This window comes from Rhinolophus sinicus, linkage group LG10 (assembly GCF_036562045.2).
Source record: "Rhinolophus sinicus isolate RSC01 linkage group LG10, ASM3656204v1, whole genome shotgun sequence".
Taxonomy (NCBI): Eukaryota; Metazoa; Chordata; class Mammalia; order Chiroptera; family Rhinolophidae; genus Rhinolophus; species Rhinolophus sinicus.
In genome coordinates, this window is record NC_133759.1 from 7253271 (window position 1) to 7277882 (window position 24612).

General features: G+C 50.4%; 1 protein-coding gene across 3 annotated transcripts in view; it reads left to right on the forward strand.

The window, feature by feature from the left end:
• The window catches only part of PFKFB4 (6-phosphofructo-2-kinase/fructose-2,6-biphosphatase 4), a 34410-nt gene extending 15990 nt beyond the window's left edge, over nt 1–18420 (forward strand). For 2 of the 3 annotated variants that reach the window (XM_019723933.2, XM_019723932.2), the window contains exons 5-14: nt 858–932; nt 1319–1375; nt 2064–2185; nt 3974–4181; nt 4724–4870; nt 12217–12321; nt 13202–13331; nt 13439–13501; nt 14403–14467; nt 16390–18420. In XM_019723933.2, coding sequence (XP_019579492.1) covers nt 858–932; nt 1319–1375; nt 2064–2185; nt 3974–4181; nt 4724–4870; nt 12217–12321; nt 13202–13331; nt 13439–13501; nt 14403–14467; nt 16390–16449 — 1032 coding nt within the window. In that variant the 3' untranslated portion in view covers nt 16450–18420. The remainder of the gene's footprint in view (nt 1–857; nt 933–1318; nt 1376–2063; nt 2186–3973; nt 4182–4723; nt 4871–12216; nt 12322–13201; nt 13332–13438; nt 13502–14402; nt 14468–16389) is intronic. The other variant, XM_019723934.2, reaches the window with a different exon arrangement.
• The last annotated feature ends 6192 nt before the right edge of the window (nt 18421–24612 follow it).

The window sequence follows — 24612 nt, forward strand, 5'->3', positions numbered from 1 at the left end:
CATCCAGTGAGCCCTGGAAAGCTCTTTTGAAAAAGTGATGCTCTAGGGCATCCAGTTGGCTCAGTTGGTTAGAGTACAGTGTTCATAACACCAAGGTCACCGGTTCGATTCCCACATGAGCCAGTGAGCTGCGCCCTCCACAACTGGATTGAAAATGACTTGACTTGGAGCTGATGGGTCCTGGAAAAACACACTGTTCCCCGATATTCCCCAATTTGAAAAAAAAGTGATGCTCTAAAAGCTGCTTGGATGGGCGGGTGAGTGGCTGTCCCCGAGGGTGCCCGCACAGGCCCCAGGCTGGTGGATGAGGTGGGGACAGGTCTGCAGCTCCACTGGCTCTTGGCTGCAAGGCCAACCATCCCGATTCTGCACAAGCAGGTGTGCTCTGGTTGGCAAGGGATTATGTTTGGTTTTCTCCATTTCTGAGTCAGTCACTGTCCTACAGAACTTTGTGGACATGTCCCGTTTCTCTCCTTTCCTCTCCTGTTGTCTTTATGCTTCTGTTCCCATTCTGGGGTCTCAGGATGGAGTGGAAATAAACGTGGCTTCAGTTCTCCAGGTTCGGTTTGTTTCACTGGAAGTCCTGTTGGTCAAACATGAGCTGAGCACCTGCTGTATGCAGAATACTGCTGATTACAGTCCTCCATGCCAAGGGTTTGCTGCCCTGCCGGGAGCAAGGCACCCACTCCTTCCAGCTTCCGTGGGGCCTGCTCCCCAAGGAAGGGGAGAACTGTCCAGGCAGGTGGCCCAGACAGCAGCTGGACTTGGAGAGAAATCCAGTCCCTGTACTGCAGCTGGCAGGTGGCCTCCTACCTTCTCCAGGGCCAGAGGCTGAGTTAATACCTGTTTGGTCCTAGGTTTTTGATGCAACAAATACCACCCGAGACCGGAGAGCGACCATCTTTAATTTTGGGGAACAGAACGGCTACAAGGTGAGACCTTGTGACTCACCTCCTCGGTTGGGCCATGGAACGTTTGGACCCTCTGGGGCCTCTTTCACAGCCTCCTGATGTGGGCAGGGCATCAGGCAGGCAGGCAGGCTTTCCAGTGGATTTGGGATGAGAGGGGTCTTTTTTCTTTCCACCTGGGATCTTCTTTCTGGGGAGGCCGGAGTCTGGGTGGGAGAGTCCTGGATAGGGCAGTACCTGCTTTGGTTCCAGGCTTCTAGACGCTGCCCCCCATCCCCAAAAGCATGGCCTCAGGGCCGCAACTGCTCAGCTTGGCCTTCAGTGGGGTAGGGAGCTCCATGGAGCCAGGCCCAGAGCCCTAAATGTGTCTGCGGTCCCTTCTCTCCTGCTCGCCCTGGTCCCTGCTGCAGACCTTTTTCGTTGAGTCCATCTGTGTGGACCCTGAGGTCATAGCTGCTAACATCGTGGTGAGTGGTGCATCTGACCTTATTGGGACAGCAATACAACCATGGTGACATGTGACAGTGAGGTCCCTCTCCAGGTTTGCACTGGTGCCTGGGCCGGCCTTAATTTGGTCTTCCTGAACCTTGGGGTGGGGATGGGAGGCAGTAGAATGCTGGGTCAGGTGAGCCTGAATCCCCGAGGGCCACTCGTATGGGGGGCTGTGTGGCATTCATTCTTGCTCCCTCCTCTTCCCCTCGTAATCCCCTGGATAATGGGAGAGGAGCTTCAGCCCCTAGGTAGGAGGGTGGGGGTGAGAGGTGGTATTTATATTTTTGAAAGAGGAAGAATCTTGACCCCTCTCCCCTGCCCCCTGTTTATCTAAGGAATGAACATCTGGGTTTGGGGAGATAGCTCAGGTGGAGAGGGTCTTCCAGGACCCTCGCCCCTCTGGCCTCACTTCCCTCTGTCCCACAAACATGAGGGACCCCAACCTCAGGGTGCCCAGTGATATTCTCTTAGCACCAGTATGGGAGCTGCTGGACTCTTCCTAATGGGACCAGTCCCTTTGGGGGTTGGCCTCCACCCCTCTCCCCAGCCTTGGCCTGGCCTCCGACCCAGCCCCCGCCCCCACTTCCCAGCATTCTCCTTGGTCTCTGGTCCTGTCTGGCCTCCAGCCTTGATGTATCTTTGTTCTGTGTGTGGCTCCGGCAGCAAGTGAAACTGGGCAGCCCTGACTATGTCAACCGGGACAGTGACGAGGCCACAGAGGATTTCATGAGGCGCATCGAGTGCTATGAGAATTCATATGAGTCTCTGGATGAGGACTTGGACAGGTGAGCAAGGAGAGCGCTGTGTCCTGCCCTCATGGGACGGGGAGGGGATCCTACTTGGTTGCCTCCTTGGGGCTCCCCATGGTGGTGGCTGAGGGGCCTCCCCAACAGGCAGAGATGGCCTTGCTCTCTCTGTTTCTTTCCTTGGGTCAGAGGTCGTTGGCTAGAGGTGACTTACAGAACCCCTGTTGTCTTATCTGGAGTTCTGAGAATCAGAATTTTCCATTTTTCCGTCATAAAATCAAGGCTCTTCCCACAGGCATTTGCAAACATGACATACTCTTCTTTACGTGCACAGTCTGCGTTTTGAGAAGGGGGCAGCGGTGCCCAAGATGCCTCGTGGCCAGTGCTGTTAGCTGCCCACCTCTCTGAAAAGGAAGATCCAGCAGCAGAGTGGTGGGTGGGGTGGGGTCTTGCCCGTATGGGGGCATTCAGCAGCAGTCAACAAATTTTTTATACAAAGGGTCAAGTAGTGAATATTTTAGGCTTTGGGGCAGGCAGCCAACTCTGCTGTTGTAGTGCAAAAGGAATGTAGATGACATGTCAACAAATGGGCTTGACCATGTTTACCAGAACAGGCTGTGGGGCTGCATTTGACTTGTCGGCCATCCTGTCTTACGTAAATGGGGGCAGCGGTTAAGTAAATAACTGTGTGATCCCTTGGTAAAGTGTTACACAGTCATTATAAACCATACCAAAGAGACACTGAAAAGTATATGTTAGGCATTGAGTAAAAAGGTTGGACTGTAAATCTATGCTTAGGTCACTTATAATGACCTAAGGATATACATGTAAACAGGAAAACAAGCGGCCGGTGGAGGGCAGGGTTCTGGGTCTGGACTTCTGGACTGGCTGTGAGTACAGCTGGACTCTCAGCCAGCTCCAGCCGGTTGGAGCTACGTGACGCTTGTGGCTGGGCCTTTCCGTGGTTGTCCGTGTGTGCCCTGGTCTCCACAGCACAGCGTTTCTCCTCATGGTTCTGTGATGTGGCCACAATAGATGGGCTTATATGGAGCAGCTCCTATTGGATTTGTCAGTAAATGGTGGTGGTGTCTGTATAGCACCCCTAAACCTAAACCGAGGTCCCATGGTCCAGTCAGTGAGAACTCAGATGAGAACATCCAGAGGGCTCTGGGGGGAATGGACCCAAGTACAATGCCTGAGAAACCCCACCTTTTCCTCCTGCTGCCCCACCCCCGTCTGCAAACAAACAGATGTGTCTCTGAACGCTTTGCACATAAGGAAAGTGGCTGAGCTGGATTTATCGGCAGCTGCCACCAACACCATCTTCCTGTGCTTCTTCTCACCTGCCTGCTGCCCAGTGTGGGGCATGGCAGCCACTCAGCACATGGATGCCCTGGGCCGGGTTCTAAGGGGAGAGTTGACGGGGGCAGGAAAGGCCAGGTCCATAGATGGATGACAGGAAGAGTGGTGGGGAGGAGCGTTTGTCAGCTACTCCCAGGTCAATCCTGGAAAAAACTGTCTGTTGTTTAGTTTACAGACAGTGTGTTGAGAGCTCAGAGGTAGGCAGGAGGGGTCTGGGCAGAGTGTCACAGTGTGACACGACTGACCCCTCGCATTAGCTGTCACCTGTGGGAGCGTGATGAGTGTTGAGTACCTCCCATAGGGTTTGTCTGTATGTCACACGTGTTGTGTTGCTCCCATCTCACCCCCATGACTTACACACCAGCTGACAGTCCTGTGTGTTGTGATGTCAAGGCTGGTGGCTGGCAGGATGTGCCCTCGGGGGCCCTGGTCACTCAGGCTTCTCTCTGCCTTCTCTCTGGAAAGGGATCTGTCCTACATCAAGATCATGGACGTGGGGCAGAGCTATGTGGTGAACCGAGTGGCTGACCACATCCAGAGCCGTATCGTGTATTACCTCATGAACATCCACGTCACGCCCCGCTCCATCTACCTGTGCCGGCACGGGGAGAGTGAGCTCAACCTCAAGGGCCGGATCGGTGGGGACCCAGGACTGTCCCCCCGGGGCAGGGAGGTCAGTGTGTGTGTGTCTGTGCATTGGTCCCTCTGGGTGGCTGGGTATGTGCATGTATGTGCACTGGGGCTGGACTCCAGCTCTTGCAACTATTAGGTAATCATCAAGATGGATGACCTTCCTTCTGTCTAGAATGTCCGCATCATATAGGGAAAGTCACCAAGCACCAAGCAGATGCCTGGATCTCTGGCTTCCCTGTGAGCTGTCACCAGCTGGGACCCTTTCCTTGGAGGGACATGACATTCTGAGTCCCTACAGTACAGCCAATGGCTGCACTATAGTCCAGGGGAGATAGTGAGGCCTTAGTGGGGAGGTCATACAGCTTAGGGCACATGGTCGGGTTAGGGGACAGTGGCAGGGGATCTAATGAACCACAACTGGGACTTCAATCAGGGTCTGGGAAGAATGCGCAAGAACAGCACTTGTGGGTGTGGGTGTCATTGCGAGGTTGGTGCATGTGTCTTACAAATCCTGTGCTCTCTGACACTGAGTGTGACCTCATGGACCCTGTGTGGTCTGCATTTGCCTGTGATGTGTTTCAGTTTGCCAGGAGTCTGGCCCAGTTCATCCGTGATCAGAACATCAAGGACCTGAAGGTCTGGACAAGCCAGATGAAAAGGACAATCCAGACGGCCGAGGCGCTGGGTGTGCCTTATGAGCAGTGGAAAGTCCTTAATGAGATCGATGCGGTAAGCCCCACCTCTGCCCCTCCCCGGCCCAAATCTCCCCGGCACAGCTGCGCTCGCCACGCCACGGTGACAGTGTTGAAGGTTAGGGCAAGCTTTCCCCTTAACTTTTCTTCCTTGTTTCTCACTCCGTCCGTCCTTCCCTTCGTTTGCGTTTAGCTAAATCAGCCAGAATTTATTTTGATGTTCTGACATAAGCCTTAAGTCTGATCTTTCCCCAGTTAACTCATTTACTTCTAACCATCCATCTATCCTTTTCTTATTGATTTAGTTTACCTACTTTTAAGTTCTTACATATGATTTATGTATCTGTTCATGCACGAGTATCACACTGTTAATTATGGCAGTTTTTTACCATGTTTATTGGCCATTTGATAGCTTTTGTAAAGTGTTTTACTCTTCCCCTCCCCCCATTGGATTGTCTACCTTTTTCTTATTGATTTTTAGGATTCTTTATGTATTCTGGATATGCATACCTGGTAATTTTTGATTGAGTGCCGGACGTTTTTTGGGGCGGGGGAGTCCCTGGGTGGACACAAGCAGGACATTTTGTATGAACAATTGTGGGGATAATTTGAGGTTCCGGTTAATGTTCTCTTCTCCAGAGGATTAACTTTTGCTTCTGGTAGGCAGTTGGGGCAGATTACCTTAGTCTACTCAGAGATAAAGGTGTTTTAAAGCCCAATTTTGATTTTTGTAGAAGCTACTCAAATTTTAGGTCTTCCTAGACTTTTCTGGTGGAAAACTTGTGAGCCCCAAGCTTTTATCTTTTTGTCCCCTCAGCCTGAGATTGCTGACAGCTCTGCCAAGCTTCTGTCCACTCAGTCCCCACTTCAAACTTGGCTTCTCATTCTTTCTTTTTCCCCCAGGTTCATTGAGATATAATTGACACGTAGCATTGAGATATAATTGACACATAGCATTATATTAGTTTAAGTTGTACAACATGATTATTTGATACATGTATATACCACCATGTTTAGTTAATATCTATCACCTCACATAGTTACAAAATTTTTGTGTGTGTGATGAGAACTTTTAAGATCTACTCTTTAGCTATTTTCAAATATATGATACAGTATTGTTAACTATGGTAACCATACTGTACATTACATTCTCAGGACTTTTTTGTATTTTCCCCCCCTTCTTCCACCTCCTGCCCCCCACTCCGGTTCAAGCCATTGTTTCTCAGTCTAGTTGTGTAGGACGCAGCTCCCTGGCCCGTGCTGGTATTGTGAGCCTTGAGCTCCGCCACTGAGGCAGTTGGTCACCAGTCGTCGGTCGGCCGCTCACAGCAGCTCATGGCAGCCCAGCTCCAGGGAGAGCCGTTGTTCACAATCTTAGCTGCAGAGGGCGCAGCTCACTGGCCCATGTGGGAATCGAATCGACGGCAACCAGTGGCATTAGGAGCACTACCTGATCCCCCGGGCTGGCCCCGACTTATTTATCTTATAACTGGAAGTTTGTACCTTTTGACCCCCTTCCCCCCTTTCCACCACCCCCTTGCTTCTCATCCTTTTAACTGCCACTTTTGAACCAATAAAACCCCAAGGGGAAAAATGATGCTATATATCAGGTTCACCTCTTTGGGCTTCCCTTCACTCCAAGATCTTGGCTCCTCGAGTCCTCTCTGCCTTGTAGCTCTATGATGATATCAAACAGATTAAAAAAATTTTTTTTCTGTCTGTTTTTCCAGTTGATCTCACTGGAGGGTTAGTCTGAAACAAGCTAGTCCACCATTGCCTGAAGTGGAAATTGCTAATGAGATCAGATTTGAATCTAAGAAAGATCACCCCAACTGGGGTAGGGAATGCTTTTGTTGGGATGAGGTGGGGGGACAAGCTGGAGAAGGGAGACTCATTAGAGGTGCTTGTAGTAAGCGGCCTGTAAGGTGATGACCTCTGGAACTTGGCTGGCAGCTGTGAAAGAAGCAAAGATGGATTCGAAGGATGTTTATTCATTTATTCATTATATATTTCTGTGAGCCTGCCCTGTATCAGGAGCTGGGCCACGTCCTGCGGACTGAGGTCCTGGTAAAGTGATAGAACGGATGATGACTAATTGGGGGTGAAAAGGAGGAAAGCACCCAGGGTGACTCCAGGCTTCCAGTCACTGGGGGTTCTGGGGTGAGGAAGGTGATGAGCTCCCATGAGGGCAGGAACTGTGTCTGCTTTGTTCACCATATGGCAGGTGCTCAGTAAATACGTACTGAGCGAAAGGAAGAGCTTCTGGGAGATGTTCCAGAGCAGACGTCCACGGGCAGTCTGAGCTCCAAAGGGAGGTTGGGGCTTGGGCCTCCTCCCCACAGACATGGTACTTGAGACTAGAGTGAGTGAGGTGGCTGAGGGGACAAGTGGGATCCAGGAAAAAGCAAGTCATGGGATGTAATGTACAGCATAGGGAATTTAATCAATGCTGTGATAGCGTTGTGCAGTGTCAGATGGTTGCTAGATTTATGGTGATCAGTTCTTTAGGTATATGCTCGTACATGTTGAATAACTAATGTACACCTTAAATTAATATATTGTATGTTAGCTATATTTTAATAAAAATCTTTTTAAAAGTGCAAATGAAAAAAAAACACTTTTATAGTAATACCTCTATGTTCACTATATTTTCCATTGCATCTAATTTTCTATTGCTGCATACCAAATTACCACAAAATTAGTGGCTTCAAACAACACACATTATCTTACTGTTTCTGTGGGTCAGGAGTCTGGTAAGGCATGGCTGGGTTCCTGCTCAGGGTCTTCTCAGGATATAAGCAAGATATTGGGGGCCGGCCCGGTGGCTCAGGCGGTTGGAGCTCCGTGCTCCTAACTCCGAAGGCTGCCAGTTCGATTCCCACATGGGCCAGTGGGCTCTCAATCACAAGGTTGCCGGTTCAACTCCTCGAGTCCTGCAAGGGATGGTGGGCTCTGTCCCCTGCAACTAAGCTTGAACGCAGCACCTTGAGCTGAGCTGCCTCCCAGATGGCTCAGTTGGTTGGAGCGCAGGCTCTCAACCACAAGGTTGCCAGTTCGATTCCTCGAGTCCCACAAGGGATGGTGGGCAGCGCCCCCTGCAACTAGCAACGGCAACTGGACCTGGAGCTGAACTGCGCCCTCCACAACTAAGACTGAAAGGACAACCACTAGAAGCTGAATGGTACCCTCCACAACTAGTCCTGGAAGTACACACTGTTCCCCAATAAAGTTCTGTTCCCCTTCCCCAACAAAATCTAAAAAAAAAAAAAAAAAAGTGATGTTGGCCAGGGCTTTGATTCCTCTGAGGTTCGGGGTCTTCTTCCAAGCTCATGTTCTCGTTGGCAGAATTCATCTCCTTGTGATTGATTGTAGGAGTGAGATCCTGTCTCTTTCTAGCTGTCAGCCAAAGGCTGTTCTTAGCAACTAGAGGCACCCACCGTTCCTTGCATGTGGCTCTTGCAATGGCAATGGCATCGTGATTCTTCACAGCCAGTAAGGGAGTCTGTCTCTCTATAGGCAGCTAAGATGGACTCTTACATGGCATAACATGGTTATAGAACTGACGTCTTTGCCATAGTTTCTTGGTTAGAAGCCAGTTACTGATTCTGCCTGCGCTCAAGGGGAGGGGATTATATAAGAACATGACTCACTGGGAGTCACCTTAGGGTGTGTCTGCACCCCCCACCCCCAAGATTCTATCACCAGCCTTTTACTCCACCTGCTTTATCACTTCCTCTTTACTTCTCCGTCCCTGGGTCATCTTGATGTTTATTTTTTTCAAAATGTGTTTGTTCATCAGGATATTGAAAGTAATTAGAACATAGCAGTCAGTTATACTCAGTATCAGCTGTTATTACCCCTTTTCCATCTTTTGATTTTGTGGAATTTTTTCCTTCTTACTTACTTAGATTTGTCAGAGATTAGTCACTCACGGAATTTTCCCCCAAAGAACCAGATCTCAGATTGTATCAATTCTTTTGTTTTTCTGTTTTCTAATTTATTTTTTGCTTTCATTGATACTATTTTCCTTCTATTTACTGTCCTTTGGTTTTTTTAACTTCTAGAGTTTATTGACTGGGGCATTTATAGTCATTTTGTCTTCTTGAATAATGAAAGCATTTAAAGTTATTTTCTGCTTGATTTTATTGCAGTCGGAGAACATGACCTGTAATTTCAGCCTTTTGGAATTTATTGAGGCTTTCTTTTTGTTGTTGTTGTCATTTTTGTCACGGATATAAATTACGGTTGTATTCAGAAGTGTGGGTTACACAGGAGGGAACTAGTGCAGGGCCGCGCAGCCCCATCTGGGCACTTACAGGACAGGACGCACTTACATACATGATTTCCAGACAATTCCTACAGACCCAAGTCAACACCAGGGCATGCAAAGCAGAGACTAGGGGTACACCACCAGGGGCAAGGCGTGTATGTGTATCTTGGAGTAACACAAATCTGCCAAAGGGCTGTTTTCATGCATTTGTCCTTGCAATCTTGGCAGAATCTTTGGGGGCACAGGGCTGGGCGGGGCCACATCTGTGGTTGAAGCCAACTCTCTCAAGGCAAAGCTCCCCAGGGGTACCAGGGCCCAGCCCTGCCAGACAACACCAGTGGCAAAGGGGCAGACTGTGGGAAAGCGTGGGTCCTCCTTTGGGGGCCCCAGGAGTATTGAGGCTTTCTTGATTCTCTAGAACATGGTAAATTTTCATAAATATCTCATGGCTATTTGAAAGGAAGGTCTGTTGTCTCTTGATTGGATACAATATCCAATATATGTCCATTGCCCAATTGTACAAGTCACAGGGTTTTGGGGTATGTGTGATAATGAAGCATTCTAACATTGAGAGTCTTATATTGAAGTATTTCAGGTAAAATGGAATCATGTCTGGCATTTTCTTCAAAGTAATTGAATTTTTGTCTGCTTGATCTTCATAACTCAATAGTCAGATGTTGGATACACTATAATTATGACTGTTAATTTTTCTTGCATTTTAAACAATTTTGCTTTGTTTACTTTTTTCTTTCTGTATTTTGATGTTTTGTTATAAGGTCATTAAAAAAGTTCATGACTTTTGAATTTGTGGGCTATAAAAGGAAACAGATGGCCACTCCAATTAGGTTAATTCAATGAGGGTTTATAATGGGACTGTTTACCAGGTGTGGGCAGGATATGGGGAAACCACAAGAGGCATTGCATTGTCCTGACCTCACAGCAACAGGGATCATGGCTTTCCTTGGGGCAGAGGAGAGAGGAGATGGAGAAGATATAGGAACTTGTGGGCAGGAAGCAGTGAAAGCGGGGCAGCCTGATGGGATGGGATCTTGGGTGAGGACCTAGATGGCAGAAAGCAACTCCTTCCGGAGGGAGCCTGGGAATAAACATCTCAACCTCTTTCTCCTCTGTCCCTGTGACGCCCTGCCAGGGTTCCTCATGGCCTACCTAGTCCAACGAGAAATTAGTGGCCATGGGAGCCTTGTGGATGCAGTCCACAAGGGTCAGCCTCCCGGGGCGGAAAGCAGGTGGAGAAGCAGGAGAAAGACCTGGAGGGGCAAAAGAGATGATTCCGCACAGGTGTCCTTTTATTGCAGCATTTAAAAGGTGCTGTCCCACTGTCTTCTGGGTTGCATTGTTTCTAACAAGAAGTGTGTTGTCATTCTCATCTTCATTCTGTACATAATATATCAGCTTTTTCCTCTGTTTTTAGTATTTTCTCTTTATCACTGATTTTCAGCAGTTTGATTATGATTTACCTTGGTATGGTTTTCTTTATGTTTATCTTGCTTGGAGTTTATTGAGATTCTTGGATTTCTGGGTTTCTAAATATCAAATTTGAAAAAATGTTAAACCATCATTTCTTCAACTATATTTTCTTCTGCCTTCTATCCCACTCTGGACTCCAACTACGTGAATATTAGACCACTTGGTATAATATATGTAACTTTTGGGTTTAGTTTGCTCTACTTTTTCCTATATTTTAAGGTGGAAGCTTAGGTTATTGATTTGGGAACTTCTTTTTTGATCTAGGCAGTTACAGCTATAAATTTTCCTCTTTATCTTTCCTTTTTTTATTTTTATTTTTTAAAGATTTTTATTGGGGAAGGGGAACAGAACTTTATTGGGGAACAGTGTGTATTTCCAGGACTTTTTCCAAGTCAAGTTGTTGTCCTTTCAGTCTTAGTTGTGGAGGGCGCAGCTCAGCTCCAGGTCCAATCACTGTTGCTAGTTACAGGGGGCACAGCCCACCATCCCTTGCGGGACTTGAGGTTCCCGGCAACCTTGTGGTTGAGAGGACGCACTCCAACAAATTGAGCCATCTGGGAGCTCAACGGCAGCTCAGCTCAAGGTGCCATGTTCAATCTTAGTTGCAGGGGCGCTGCCCACCACCCCTTGTGGGAGTCAAGGAATCAAACCGGCAGCCTTATGGTTGAGAGCCCACTGGCCCATGTGGGAATCAAACCGGCAGCCTTATGGTTGAGAGCCCACTGGCCCATATGGGAATCAAATCGGCAGCCATCGGCGTTAGGAGCCACCTGGTCGGCCCCTAGCTTTCCTTTTTAATAGACAACTTTGCCCCCAAGGCTTTGTCTAGGAAAAAAACCTAGGACAAAGGCAGAAACCAGCAGTTTTTTATTATGGGTGTTTTATTGCTCCTTCCTTACTCTGTGCATGTCTGGTCTGTGGCTTGAGCCTCGGTAGGACAGCCACTGGTCAGTTGACACATCTTCCTGGGCTCCTTGACAGAAGAGTGGATTGGGGGGAGGTTGTCCCTCTTCACAGGGGCCCGGGGAAGGGTCTGTAATGCTGCTCATAATATGGCTCGGTCAGGGCTGGTCATGGCTAAAGAAGTGATGGCCCCACGCGCTCTGGGCCTCTCTGGCCCTTACGTGACATTTCAGTGTTCTCAACCAGGGTTCTCTGCTGTTTGTTTGTTTGTTTGTTTGTTTGTTTGTTTTAATGGCATTTGTATAAGGTAATCTATGGGTGTGTGTGTGTGTGTGTGTGTGTGTGTGTGTGTGTCCTGAATGACACAAGTGAGGTCTTGCTTTATAGGTTGCACCACAATCCGTACTCAGAAGTAGTATTTCCACAGCACAGAAAACAAAACACACATTAGAAAAGACACATACTTAGCATTACTAACTGGGATGGATAGATGGTGGATGGGTGAAAAGACTGTTCTAATAACTTTTTACAAGCAAGGGGCCACCCCCCGTTCCAGAGGGCCAGCTGTTCCAAGGAGCGGGGTTCTAAGCTCCAGGCTGGGAGGGCCTCCATTGCCCAGGAAATGCCCTGTAAACCTGGTCCCTCCTGCCTGCCCTCACCCCAACACAGGGCTGACTCCCTGGCCTGGTATGGCAGGTGAGATGACCGTGGTGTCTCCCTAGGGCGTCTGTGAGGAAATGACCTACGAGGAAATTCAGGATCATTATCCACTGGAGTTTGCCCTGCGGGACCAGGACAAGTACCGGTACCGGTACCCCAAAGGGGAGGTAGGTGGAATTTGGGGGCTTAGTCCCAGCTACCTGCTTAGTGGGACCATCTGCGGCTGAGGGCCCTGTGGGGCTCTGCGGGGGCTACGTGGGCTACAGGGGGGGACTGGCCTCAGAGGAAGGCCAGGCTGAGTATGTGTCACCTCCACCACTTCCCAGCCGTGTGGCCTAGGCTGTAGTCCCCTCCTTGGGTGGTGGATGGACAGTGTGGCACTGAACTCCCAACCCTGAGACCCATCAGATCCCTGCCCCCATTGCTCCCCAACTTTGCCTTCCCCTTCCCAGGGGAAGGGGATACAGGGTGGTCCCACCTGCCCTACAGCTGCAGATACCACCCCCAGCCCAGACCCTCCCAGAGTTGTTCCTGGGACCTCAGGTATTTCTGACAGGTTGTACTCTGGAAGTTTTGGGGGTCTTTGCTCCATCTTCCCATACCCAAGCCTCGTTCTGTGCATTCTGTTTGCTGTGGGTAGAAGGGAGCAGTGTCTTACCCACTAGTCACCAGTTGCCAGCATGTGAATTCCAGCAGCTGAGGGTTTAGCAAAGGGTCCTGTGGGTGGGCACAGAGGTGGCTCCTTGGGATGGCAGCTTGAGGCCCACCCAGCCCTTAGTCCGCCCAGGACCTGGCCCTGGGCTGGGGGAGGTCATCCCTTCCCAGACTGCCAATCCTCAACCCACAGCTTCCCTCTCCAGCTGACATCTCGCTGTCATAGTCCTGTAGGGGCAGGCCCAGCACTGAGCTGCCCACCCCCATGCCTTCGGGAGCCTGCCTTCTGAGTGGTGAGGGGTCCTAGGGTGAGGAGGTGGCCCGCTACCCAGGATGTTTCCATCCCTACCCCTGGAGCTGGGCCTGAGGGACCCCTCCTGCTTGCCTTTTCAGTCCTATGAGGACCTGGTCCAGCGACTTGAACCTGTCATCATGGAACTGGAGAGGCAAGAGAACGTGCTGGTCATCTGCCACCAGGCTGTGATGCGCTGCCTCCTGGCCTATTTCCTTGACAAGGCGGCAGGTGCGGGCCCTGCCCCCGGGGAGGTGGAATGTGTATGTATGAGAGAGCAAGAGGGACGGTCACCCAGGCATCCCTGGCGTGCCAGCCCTCCCCGTCTGTGTCCACAGAACAGCTGCCTTACCTCAAGTGTCCTCTGCACACCGTCCTGAAGCTGACCCCTGTGGCTTACGGTAAGGAAGCTTCCTGCACTGACCTGGTTGCTAGACTCTGGCTGTCTTACAGAGTCCCTTGATTTTCTGCAAATCCCTTGAAAATTCATTAGGAGGTCACTCCTCCTCCCTCCAACCTTCTACCTTTCCCAATTTGCTTTCAATTTTTTTTGCTTCCATTTCTGTGGCCACGGGGAGCCTCTCCAGTGATCCTTTCTTAACCATCACCCACCCACACAAGGGGCTTTTCCATTGGTTTTTCCAGAAGCCCCACGGTCCCCAGGACCTAGACCTTAAAATATTCTGGGTGCAGTGTGGTTTGCGTTCCTCCTGTGCCTTGGGCTGTGCCACCGGACATTCTTAGGCAACTTCCTCATGAGCTCCTGGGTCTCGGCGCCTCACCTTCGGCACAGGTTAGGAGGCCGTGCTCTCTGGAGGATGATGACACACTCAATGGCAGCTGATATCATTCCAGTGTGCGGTCCCCCCTGGTCCCCATTGCACTGAGCGCCTGGCACGATTTGATTCAGCCTTGTGTGTGACAGGGTTGGTTATGGATGCTTTGGGGGCCCTGAAGACTGAGCATAATGGCCCCGTGCTGAGCAAGGCCTGTTGCTCCTCGGACGGCCCTCGGTCCCCGAGGTAGGAAGCCTGGGTCCTCAGTGTGGCCCTGCCTGGGTATCTGGACTCCTCAACAAGGCTGCGCTGGGTAGTGGCACTTGATAAGCATAGGCCTGACAAGGTGCCTCATCCTTCCTCACGGGGCCCTGCAGCGCTGCCCAAGATGGAGGGACGAGAGTGAGGCTGAGACACCTGTTCTGTCCACAATATACCTAGCCTCTTCCAGAGAGAAGGTTCTACCCTCTGTGGCTCCTGCTGCCTTTGAGGAGGGTAAATGGATTTGCATCTTCCCTTTTGGCAGGTTGTAAAGTGGAGTCCATATTCCTGAACGTGGTGGCTGTGAACACACACCGGGACAGGCCTCAGGTACCAACAGGGTCACTGCTGGGGGTGTGGCCGCAGTTTCCCAGGGGTGTCCAGACACGGCATCTTCCAAGCCCAGGCCAGCTGGGGCGCCTGCCAGAATGAGCTTGACTTCTCTGCCCAGGAGGCTCTCCTGTCTGCAGGGTGAGGCTATGGCTCTGTGTGGTGGTGCCCAGGAGGTGGGGAAATCCTTGGAGCTCAGCCACCAGGCGAGGAAGCGCCTGAGCCTGGGTGTGGCGGCTCCCCAGCAGTCCCAGCAGAGAAGTCTGAGCCAAGGAGGGTTTCCCAGCTGAGGAAGAGGCTGGAGGCCGACAAGGGGACAGGTGGAGATTCTTCTAGCAGCCCAGGACTCATGAGCACCTTTTCAAGCATCTTTAAAAATTAAAATGGTGTTGTGTTTGTTGAGCCCTGAAGAAGCTGAGGGCATCTCGGCACTGGGCAGAGACCTTCCTGCAGAAGAGCAGTCTGCCACCCTGTCTCCCCCAGTTCCTTGTTCAAGATAAAAAGCTCCTCAAAGTGTCGCCCAGAACCACTTTCTATGCAGGGGTGTCCTTCCACCATGTTGCTTACCTTTCCCCCCTGACGCTGAGGGCAGGACCATCCCTTCCAGACCCTATTCCCAGAGTCTACGGTACCAAGAAGGCTCCTGGGGCCTCAGCTGTGCCTACTGCATCCACGATGGGGCATGCCGGGCCCTGGGGCCCTGCCAGGCGTTGGGCTGCTGACCTTGGCCTTTAGCCCCTCAGGCAGAGATGTGTGGGTCTGTCTTCCCAAAGCTGCTGCTCCTCTCCAGGGCCAGTCACCGTGCAGACCTCTTCCCTATTTTCCCTGAGAGTCTGATCCAGGCCCAGTCTGGCCTCTACAGGTCACAGGGGAAGACATCCTAACAGGCATCCTTTGTGTTGAAGAAAGCCCAGAAGGCATTGGGCCCCAGTGCTGACTGGCAGGGTGAAAGTGAGAGAAGCCCCTGGACCTGGCAGGCATTGGGGGACCACAGGGCAGGAGCCAGCATGGCCACGGGATGGCTGGCAGCCACCCTGCCTGACTCTGCATGGGTGCTTCTGAGAGGCAAACCAATGCTGGCCACAGGTTCCCGGATGTGGCCTTTTAGCTGGTCAGGATCTGCAGCTGCTGACCCATCTTTGGAGGTGGGTTGTGGTAGAAAAGGGGCACTTAGGAAGCCTGCCCCTCATGAAAAGTGTACCTGCCACACCTATTCTTGTGGCTGGTCCTATGAATGGGGTGTGGCCACAGTCTCCCCCCCTGCTGATCTGCGCGTGTCACATTGCACCGGGCTGCAGCCCAGGTTGTTGGTGGCCTGCTCTGGCAGGTGGTGACTATGCGTGTCTCACACAGTCAGTTCCTTAAGCCTCACGTACCCTGCGCTCCACAGGCTATGGACAGAGCTTGGTGGGGCCACCTGTAGCTGAGGGCGTCCGGAGGTCCAAGAGGGCCTGTGCCCCAGCTCTGAGAGGAGAGTCCAGGCTGCTGGGGCTACATCTGACACCGTCCACTAACACTTGGAGCCAGGAGGAGGGCACTCCCAGGAGCTGGTCCCCTTCCCTGTCCCCACTGATGAGGATTCAAGTCCCAGCCAGGTGTTCTCCTTACTTGACCCAGACCTGAGGCAGGAGGTGGGGACGGCCTCATTATGGGTAATGCCTGACCTGCTTGCAAGGAGCCAGCGGGGACCAGGGTCATCCTCAGCTCCCATTTTTGTTCCTGTTTTTGTCCACCAGCCATGTATCCAGAGGCTCTTGGACCCTCGCTGTTAGGAAAGGTTGGGGTCTGCGGTCCTATAGCCGGGGCTCCCCGGGGTGAGAATGTGAGCCCAGATGCCCTCAGCAGTGAGGAAAGCAGACAGTGGGCAGCGGGTGTCTGTCCTTGCCTCAGGGTGAATGTTCTGTGTTTCTATTTTTGTGCAGAATGTAGACATCTCGAGGCCTTCAGAGGAAGCCCTGGTCACAGTGCCTGCTCACCAGTGACTGTCTCAGCCACTGCAACCCCGGCCAGGTGGTGATTTCTGCAGACAAGGTCATTCCAAGCCCCCTCGGCCACATGACAGTCACCATGTAGGAACACCCTCAAAGCCGGATGTGGCTCGTGGTGCCCAGAACCCCCCGCCCCGTCTGCCTGCCTCCTGTTGACAGCGATGGGGTTGTACCTGGTGCCTGACCTGCTGCTGAAAAATCACTCAGCCAGACTGTGCCTGTCCAGGCTGGTGAGACGTTGCCCAGCACTGGACCCTGTTGTAGCTTTGGGCACCTCGCTCACCAGTCGGGTTGGCTTCATGAAGTGTGAAACCCTAAAATGTGAAATGGAAAGCACTTGCTATGAGGATCCCACCATGGCCGGGCTGCCTGGGGTGGACCTGGGGACCCCTGCAGGCGCCCTGCAGTCCTCTCTGTGGCCACTTCTTGAGTCAGAGGCAAGGGCTTCGTGGGCTCCTAAGCTCCACGGCCTTCGGTCAGAGGAGAGCCCTTCCCAGCCTGCCCTGCCAAGAACTGAAAGCTTCTGCCATGGCCCTTATGTCCGAGCCACTCAGGAAAGCAGTGTGCTCACTTCAGCACAATGCAATGTGCAGAAGCCTGCAGGGAGCACAGCATTTACAGTGACCCTTCCCAGGCGTGCATACACTGGAGTACTTGTGGGAGCTGGTGGCCAAGGCTGCCCCTTCCCGTCTGCTCCCACGGTGAAACCATGGAAAGACAGCATTGTGTGAGTTACCCTTCCCAGTGCATATGCCCAAGTGCTCAAGGGAGATGCTGCCGTCCCATCACCCCTCCTGGCCCTGCCCTCCGGGCGACCTCCCGCCCCTGGCAGCCTGTGTCCACACAGGAGTGTGCACGGGGGCAGGGACATGTATTTGCCGTGAAGGATGGAGAAAAGCTTGCTGTGGTCCTGTAAAGCCCATCGTGGCATTTGTTGCCCTCCCGCTGTGAGACTGAGCAGGGGGAAGGCTGGCACCTGGAGGCAGCCTTGTCCACGGGGGATTTTTCCCAGACACATCACAGCTTTTGATTCATGTGAACGGGTGCCTGTTGAAAATAACCTCGGGAAATCTGCCATCTCTCATGCCCCTGAGTTCTTTTGGGCTCAGAGAGGCAGACCAGGCAGCGAATTCTGGCTCCATTTTATAGCTGGGCAACCAGGCTGGCCAGCAGGTTGAGGGCTGGGTGAGAACGCGTCTGGGTTTGCAGTCGGATGCCAGCTGTCTCTTCACAGGTGGACCTTGGTGAAGCAAGGCCCCAGGATCCCAAGGCCACTTTGTACCCGCAACCTAGGCTGGACCTGGCAGAACAGCCCACCTTTCTCAGTCCCCGGTGCCACCTGTCCCTGAGGGAAGTCCCTTTCCCTGGCCCCAGCTCGTGGTCTCTTAGCCTCATGTGCTGCAGTTGCAGACAAACATGGTGGAGAGATGTCCAGGTGGGGATGGGGCAGGATCCTCCTTCTGGACTTACCTCCCATCAGAGCCCCAAGCCCCTTAGACCCAGGGCCACTGCCTTTGGGACATGGGGACTTCAGCCATTGCTTCTGTGTGCCCTGGAGTCTTGGTGACTTTTGGTCATCTGGACGTGCTCACTTATTAGCCATAGCAGGTCCCTTCAGTCAGGGCCATGTGCGTGTACATCTATCTGGATGTCACCACCTCACCAGGACCTCAGGCTGGCTGAGGTGAGACCAGCGAGGCCTTTTCACTCTGTGTCCTGAGGATTGTGACAGGGCAGAGGGAAGTCTGATGTCACAGCCTGGATGGGGCAGCCCCTCCTCACCTGTGCCCTGGAGTGGTCTCTGCACTGGCTGCAAACACCTGGTTGGTGGCCAGGTTTTAGCCATAGCATCGATGCTTGTGTTGGAGATGTTTTACTGCTCTCCCTGGGATGGGTGGTGTTGGAGCTCAGCCACACAGCACACTGTATCCAGCATTCTTTGCAATAAATAATTTTTAAAAGAAATCCTAATCTAAGGTTGTATCTTGTGGCCAGCTTTCCATTTGTGAGGTGTTCTTTCTGGCCAGCTCTGTAGACGGCCATGTTGTGGTCTCTGTGTTGGGATCCTTGGTCCAGCTCCCACTCCCAGTCCTACCCCTCTCTGGGAAGGAAACTGTCTTGCCCTGGGGTGAGTCCTGGGTCTGGCACACATGGGCAGGGCCCCAGTTTTCTCTGGGCCAACCTAGGGTTCTGGGGTGGAGCACCTTTAAGGGGAGGACTCTGGGGTCCCTGGAAATGTGGGTCCCAAATGTTGGCATCCTTGGGGAAGGGGACCAGAGGCTTGGTCAAGGATGGAGGGATTACACAACCCCATGGGCGAGGGTGTGTTGGCTCCTATTTTTTCACCTACCTCTGAGGTGGGGAAGACGGTGACAGGGGCAGGTTTTTCCTTTCCCATGCCTCAGAATTCCACTGGAATGTCTACACCTACCTCCTGCGCTGGAGCTGGGCTGTTGGGAGGGCAGGTAGCAGGGGTGCTTGTCTGTGGATATGAGGAGTCTGGACATGGCTGGGTGCCCAGCTGGGGCTCTCCCGGTGTGTCAGGGTGGAGAGTGGCTGTGGCTGGGCTGAGCTATGGTTCTGCCTTCCCCAGCTGTGTCACGGTGGATGACAAACCGCTGGACTCATCCCAGAACTCAGAAAGCTATCAGCCACTAGTGTCTTCCTGGTGGGTGAGGATGGGCAGCTCAGTGGTCCTCACCCTGTGTCCTGGCACTGAGTTCCTGGGGTGGACACCTGACCTCGGAGGCTTCAGCACTTTTTGAAAAAGGTTTTGAAGGTTTTTAGCAGCAAGGTAACAACAGAAGGAATGAAATGTAACTATCAGAATTTTTCTTCAGGTTCAATGTTCTACCACCACCTAGAAAGAGCGATTATGTGTTGTCATGTTGAACAATTGTGTTGCATTTTGGGTTGCTAGGAAACAGGCAGGATCAGAGGATATTTGGATTGAATGAAATGTTGCAAAGACAGATGTCAGCAACATTTGAGTTATGTTTATAATAATTATATACTGTGTATTAATAAATAAAATAAGATGATCACCTTCAAACGGGAATGTCGCCGTGTTTGGTTTACCCCAGTCGTTACTCATCCACTGGGGCTGGGCTCATCGGTGTTTGATCAAAACAATTTCATTAAAAGTGACAAATGGCTTTGTGGCAAGCCAGAACTAGTGTCTGCCACTCCCTGGTTAATGGCCACAGGTCTCTGGGAAGGGTGGTGAGGAAAGTGCCAGCAGGAACCTGTGCTATTTTCACAGGGCCCTCCTGAAAGGGTATGCACCCCACTTCGTTCAGGGGCCCCTGAATTTGTGAACTGATCGTCTCTGGGAAATGGGGGAGAAATCCTCGCTTGCAGTCATGTCTCTGTTGGTCAGCCCTCGTTATTTTGTTCTGCACATCAGGTAATTCCTGCTGTGTGTCAGTTCCCGTGCCACTCCCTCCTCTGGCAGCTCAACACTGCTACTTGGCCCTTGTCACCCAGGTCTTGGTATCTGCATGCAAATCAAGGACCATTCCAAGGAGAGTGTCTCCAGTCAGCATCCCTGACACATGGAGGACAGGCTCTTGTTATGGGTTGAATTGTGTCCCCCACCAAATTTATACATTGAAGACCTAACCCCCAGGACCTCATAATGTGACCTTATATAGAAATAGGGTCATTGTAGATGTAATAAGACGAGGTCATGCTGGAGTGGGGTGGGCCTTAATCCAAAATTCCCTGACATCTTCAAAGAGAGAGCATGGCCCTGCTGACATCTTGGTTTTAAACCTCCAGCCTCCAGAACTATGAGACAATAACTTCCTGTTGTTTAAGACAACAGGTACTTTGGTACTTTGTTACAGCAGCCATAGCAAACTGAACATTTTCAAAGATGCGCACGCACCTTAGCAGTCATCTGCCTAAGGCCTTGGTGACGGGACTATCTTCTGGGTCCTCTGCAGGGACTCAGGGAAAAAGTGAGTTGTCTAATCAATTCAGTCCAACATTTATCTTGAACGAATGAGTGAATCTTCCTGAGGCTTTGGATTCTTTTTTTTTTTTTTAATAATTTATTGGGGTGACAATTGTTAGTAAAGTTACATAGATTTCAGGTGTACAATTCTGTATTACATCATCTATAAATCCCATTGTGTGTTCACTACCCAGAGTCAGTTCTCCTTCCATCACCATATATTTGACCCCCTTACCCTCATCTCCCATCCCCCACCCCCATTACTCTCTGGTAACCACTAAACTATTGTCTGTGTCTATGAGTTTTTGTTTCTCATTTGTTTGTCTTGTTGTTTTGTTGTTTTTGGTTTATATACCACATATCAGTGAAATCATATAGTTCTCTGCTTTTTCTGTCTGACTTATTTCGCTCAGCATTATACTCTCAAGATCCATCCATGTTGTCACAAATGTTCCTATATCATCTTTTCTTACCGCCAAATAGTATTCCATTGTGTATATATACCACAACTTCTTTATCCGTTCATCTATCGAAGGACATTTTGGTTGTTTCCATGTCTTGGCCACTGTAAACAAAGCTGCAATGAACATTGGAGTGCACGTGTCTTTATGTATAAATGTTTTCAGATTCTTTGGGTAGATACCCAGGAGAGGGATTGCTGGGTCATATGGTAATTCTATTCGTAATTTTTTGAGGAACCTCCACACTGCCTTCCATAACGGCTGCACCGGTCTGCATTCCCACCAACAGTGTATGAGGGTTCCTTTTTCTCCACAGCCTCTCCAACACTTGTTACTATTTGTCTTGTTGATGATAGCCATTCTGACTGGGGTGAGGTGCCATCTCATTGTGGTTTTTATTTGCATTTCTCTGATGATTAGTGATGTTGAGCATTTTCTCATATGTCTATTTGCCATTTGTATGTCCTCTTTGGAGAAATGTCTCTTCAGGTCCTCTGCCCATTTTTCAATTGGGTTGTTTGTTTTCTTGGTGTTGAGTTTCATGAGTTCCTTGTGTATTTTGGATATTAGCCCCTTGTCGGAGGCGCTGTTTGCTGGATTCTTTCCTATACATTCTAGTAGGGAACTTTTGGCATCTCCATGGCATGTAGTAAGACCCAGCTTCATTTTAGCCAAGCATGTAGACACGGAACAACCCCAGCAGCTTAAGCCAGCACCTGTATCCAGAATTTCTGGCAAGTGCACCTGTGTTGATAAATTCAGCCCAACCTAAACTTACAGTCTTATCTCCTTGGTCTAGGACGCCAGTCTTGTCCCACATAGTGTCCATACTTTGGTCAACATACAATAACAAAGTCTTACAATTCTTTTAATATATATGCCTTCCTCTCTGGGTTTGAGTTTGTCATAAGGTCTCCAGACATGCTGGAATCCATCTCGAGTTTGAGGCACTGGAGATACCAAAGAGTTGGGGAGGAGGGGCAGGAGAAGAATTGGCCCCCCCTTGGAAAGTAACGCCCTCATGAGATCTGGGGGTATCTTGCTCCATTGGGCAAAGGAGGTGCAGAAGGCCTGGAGGTTGGTGGTAATCTGATTGCTGCGGGTTCTTTCATATCACTTCATTTTGTTTAAGTCCTTAACTTAATGCATTAAGTGTCCATCATGTACTAAGCAGTAGGGAGACAGCAGTAAGCATGACGGGCAGGGCAGACTGCCTGCTCTCCCAGAGCTGACGTTCTGGTGGTAGAAGACACAGTCAAGAGATAAGATGTAGTATATCAGATGTAGTATATCAGCTGAGACAGGGTGTGGGAAGGGGGTGTGAGAAGGCCTCAATGAGGTTACCAAAGGCCTACATGAAGCCGTGGCACACTACACAGCCAGCGCAGGGCTCTGAGGGCAGGCTGAGCCCGGTGAAGTCCAGGAACACAGAGGAGCCTGGAGTGGCTGCAGAAGAGGGAGCAAGAAAGACAGAGCAGGTCAGAGGTCATGGTGGACAGATGATGTGGGGCCTTGGAAATGGGGGGCCCATGAAGGACTTTGAGCCAAATGACTTGATCTGATGAACATTTTTAAAGGCTCCCTCTGGCTGCTGCTGAATCAAGAATAGACCTCAATGGGGCGAAGTAGAAGCCAGGGGACCTGTCCAGAGGCTGCTGTGATAATCCAGGTGAGAGACTATGATGCTTGTGATGGAGCTGCTGAGAAGTGGTCAGATTCTGCATACATTTGGAAGATAGAGCCAAGATTGGCTGATGGTTTGGATGAAGACGTATGAGAAAGACATGATGCCAAGGGATGGGGTTACCACTTACGGACATGTAGAAGCCCACAGGAGGGTCAGCAGTTCCACTGAAGGCACATTAAGATGAAATTCCACTTAGATATCCAAGTGGATATGTTAACAGGACAGTTGCATCTTCAAGTCTGGAGCTGAAGAGGCCTGAGCTGGAGATAAGAAATGGCATCACCATTGTGGATTGTATTTACAGCCATAACCCTGGATAAGTTCTCCAAGGGAAATGTGCTTAGAGAAGAAATGAGGCCTACAGACCGAGTGCTGGGGACCCCCCACACTAAGAGCTTGGGATGAGGAAGAGCCAGCAAAGAAGTGTGAGAAGGAGCAGTGTGGGGAGTGTGGAAGGAAGGGGTAGTGGCCCACTGTGTCAGATGACTCTTGGGTGGGGATCAAAGAAGGTAAGGACTGAGAACTAACCACTGGATGTAGGCATGTGGAGTCGTTTCCCAGGGTCTCTGTGTACATACTCTGTCATGATAATGGTTGTTGACCTTAAATAAATAGACAGCCAGATATTTCTCTAGCAAAATGGGTTTACCTGGAAACAACAAAGAATTGCAATTTAGAACATACAGTCTAATGTTGAACCATATGCAAGTCCAGAGGAAAAAGGAGAGGAACATTCTTTTATAGCGGTAAGGAGTTCAGAGGGGTTGTTGTAAAGAAAGAGTCCACTAGAGGACACTGGGAGTTCAAAGGGTAGTGGCTTTTCATTGGCTGAGTGGTTGCTGGGTGAGAAGCAGACCCTCCTTCTTCCTGCTGGAGCAGTGGAGTAGAAAAACATCTTTCTTTTGGCGATGGAAAGTATTTCTCTTCCTGTTTGAAGTAATTGACAATTAGTAGTAGTGTGTGAGATCTCTCCCTACAGGCAATCCTAACTCCAATTTAAATGAGGTTTCTGTTTATTAATCTTCACAGTGTCTAACTTTTACATAAAAGGCTTAGTGAGGCTGTAAATTCAACCAATATTTAATCTGGGGCCCACAGAATCAGCCTTAGGGTTTCATGATGGACTATCTCAGTCCTTTTGGCTGCAAGAGCTAGGAGATGCCTTTGCAAAGTTGAGAAAGTTTTCAGTTTGTGCCTTGACATAAGCAGCTAAGAATCTGACCGTGTTAGTCTCTTTCTTTAAGCTGTTTGGTGCTCAGGCCCCTCAAGCTATTCCAATGTGAAAACCCTGGGTCTCCCAAAACCTTGTCCTCAATGAACTATCACCGGAGTGGCCACCCGTGGTGTTGTTTTCCTGACACCACTTCAGACACAAAATTGTGTGTTTCCATTTTCATACCAAAAACCAATTCTCTGATTGTCCCACACCAAGTGGGTGTCCAACAATTCAACTCAGTTCTAACACCAACCGCCAAGTTAGTGCAGACCCCACAGGTTAAGGGCTCAGTCCCACAAGACTGCCCGTGTTGCTGAAAACACAGTTCTTTTTATCTTTACTGGAAAGAATTCAAGGACTCACCGAATAAGCCAAGCAAGCAGTGGATTTATTAAAAGAAAAGAAGGTAGTACACTTCCAAACTGCTGGGAGCGGGCAGGCTAGGAAAAGAGCAAGTGCACCAAAGAACAAAGGGGCTTGGGAATTTATTAGAATGAGGACATAAAATATTCAAGGTCTAGGGGTGGCGTTATAGGCGTTGCCACGTGGGTCTTCACTGAGCACGCCTTCCCATCAGAGGTGGGATTCCTTTGTCCTTATTTGGCCCTTGTCGGAACTGTCAAGGCAACAAAGGGGGTGGAGCTATTTCCCTGCCTGCAATGCTAATAGTATTATAACCCATTACAATTAGCTAAAATTCACCTTGAGGGGCAAGATGGCGTCCTGGGTCTGTTCTCGGTCACCAAAGTCTAGTTTTCCCGGGTCTGGTATCTGCACCTTTTCTTCAGAATGATCTCATCTCCTCCCTCCTTTGTTTTCTAGCACTTCTTGCTTC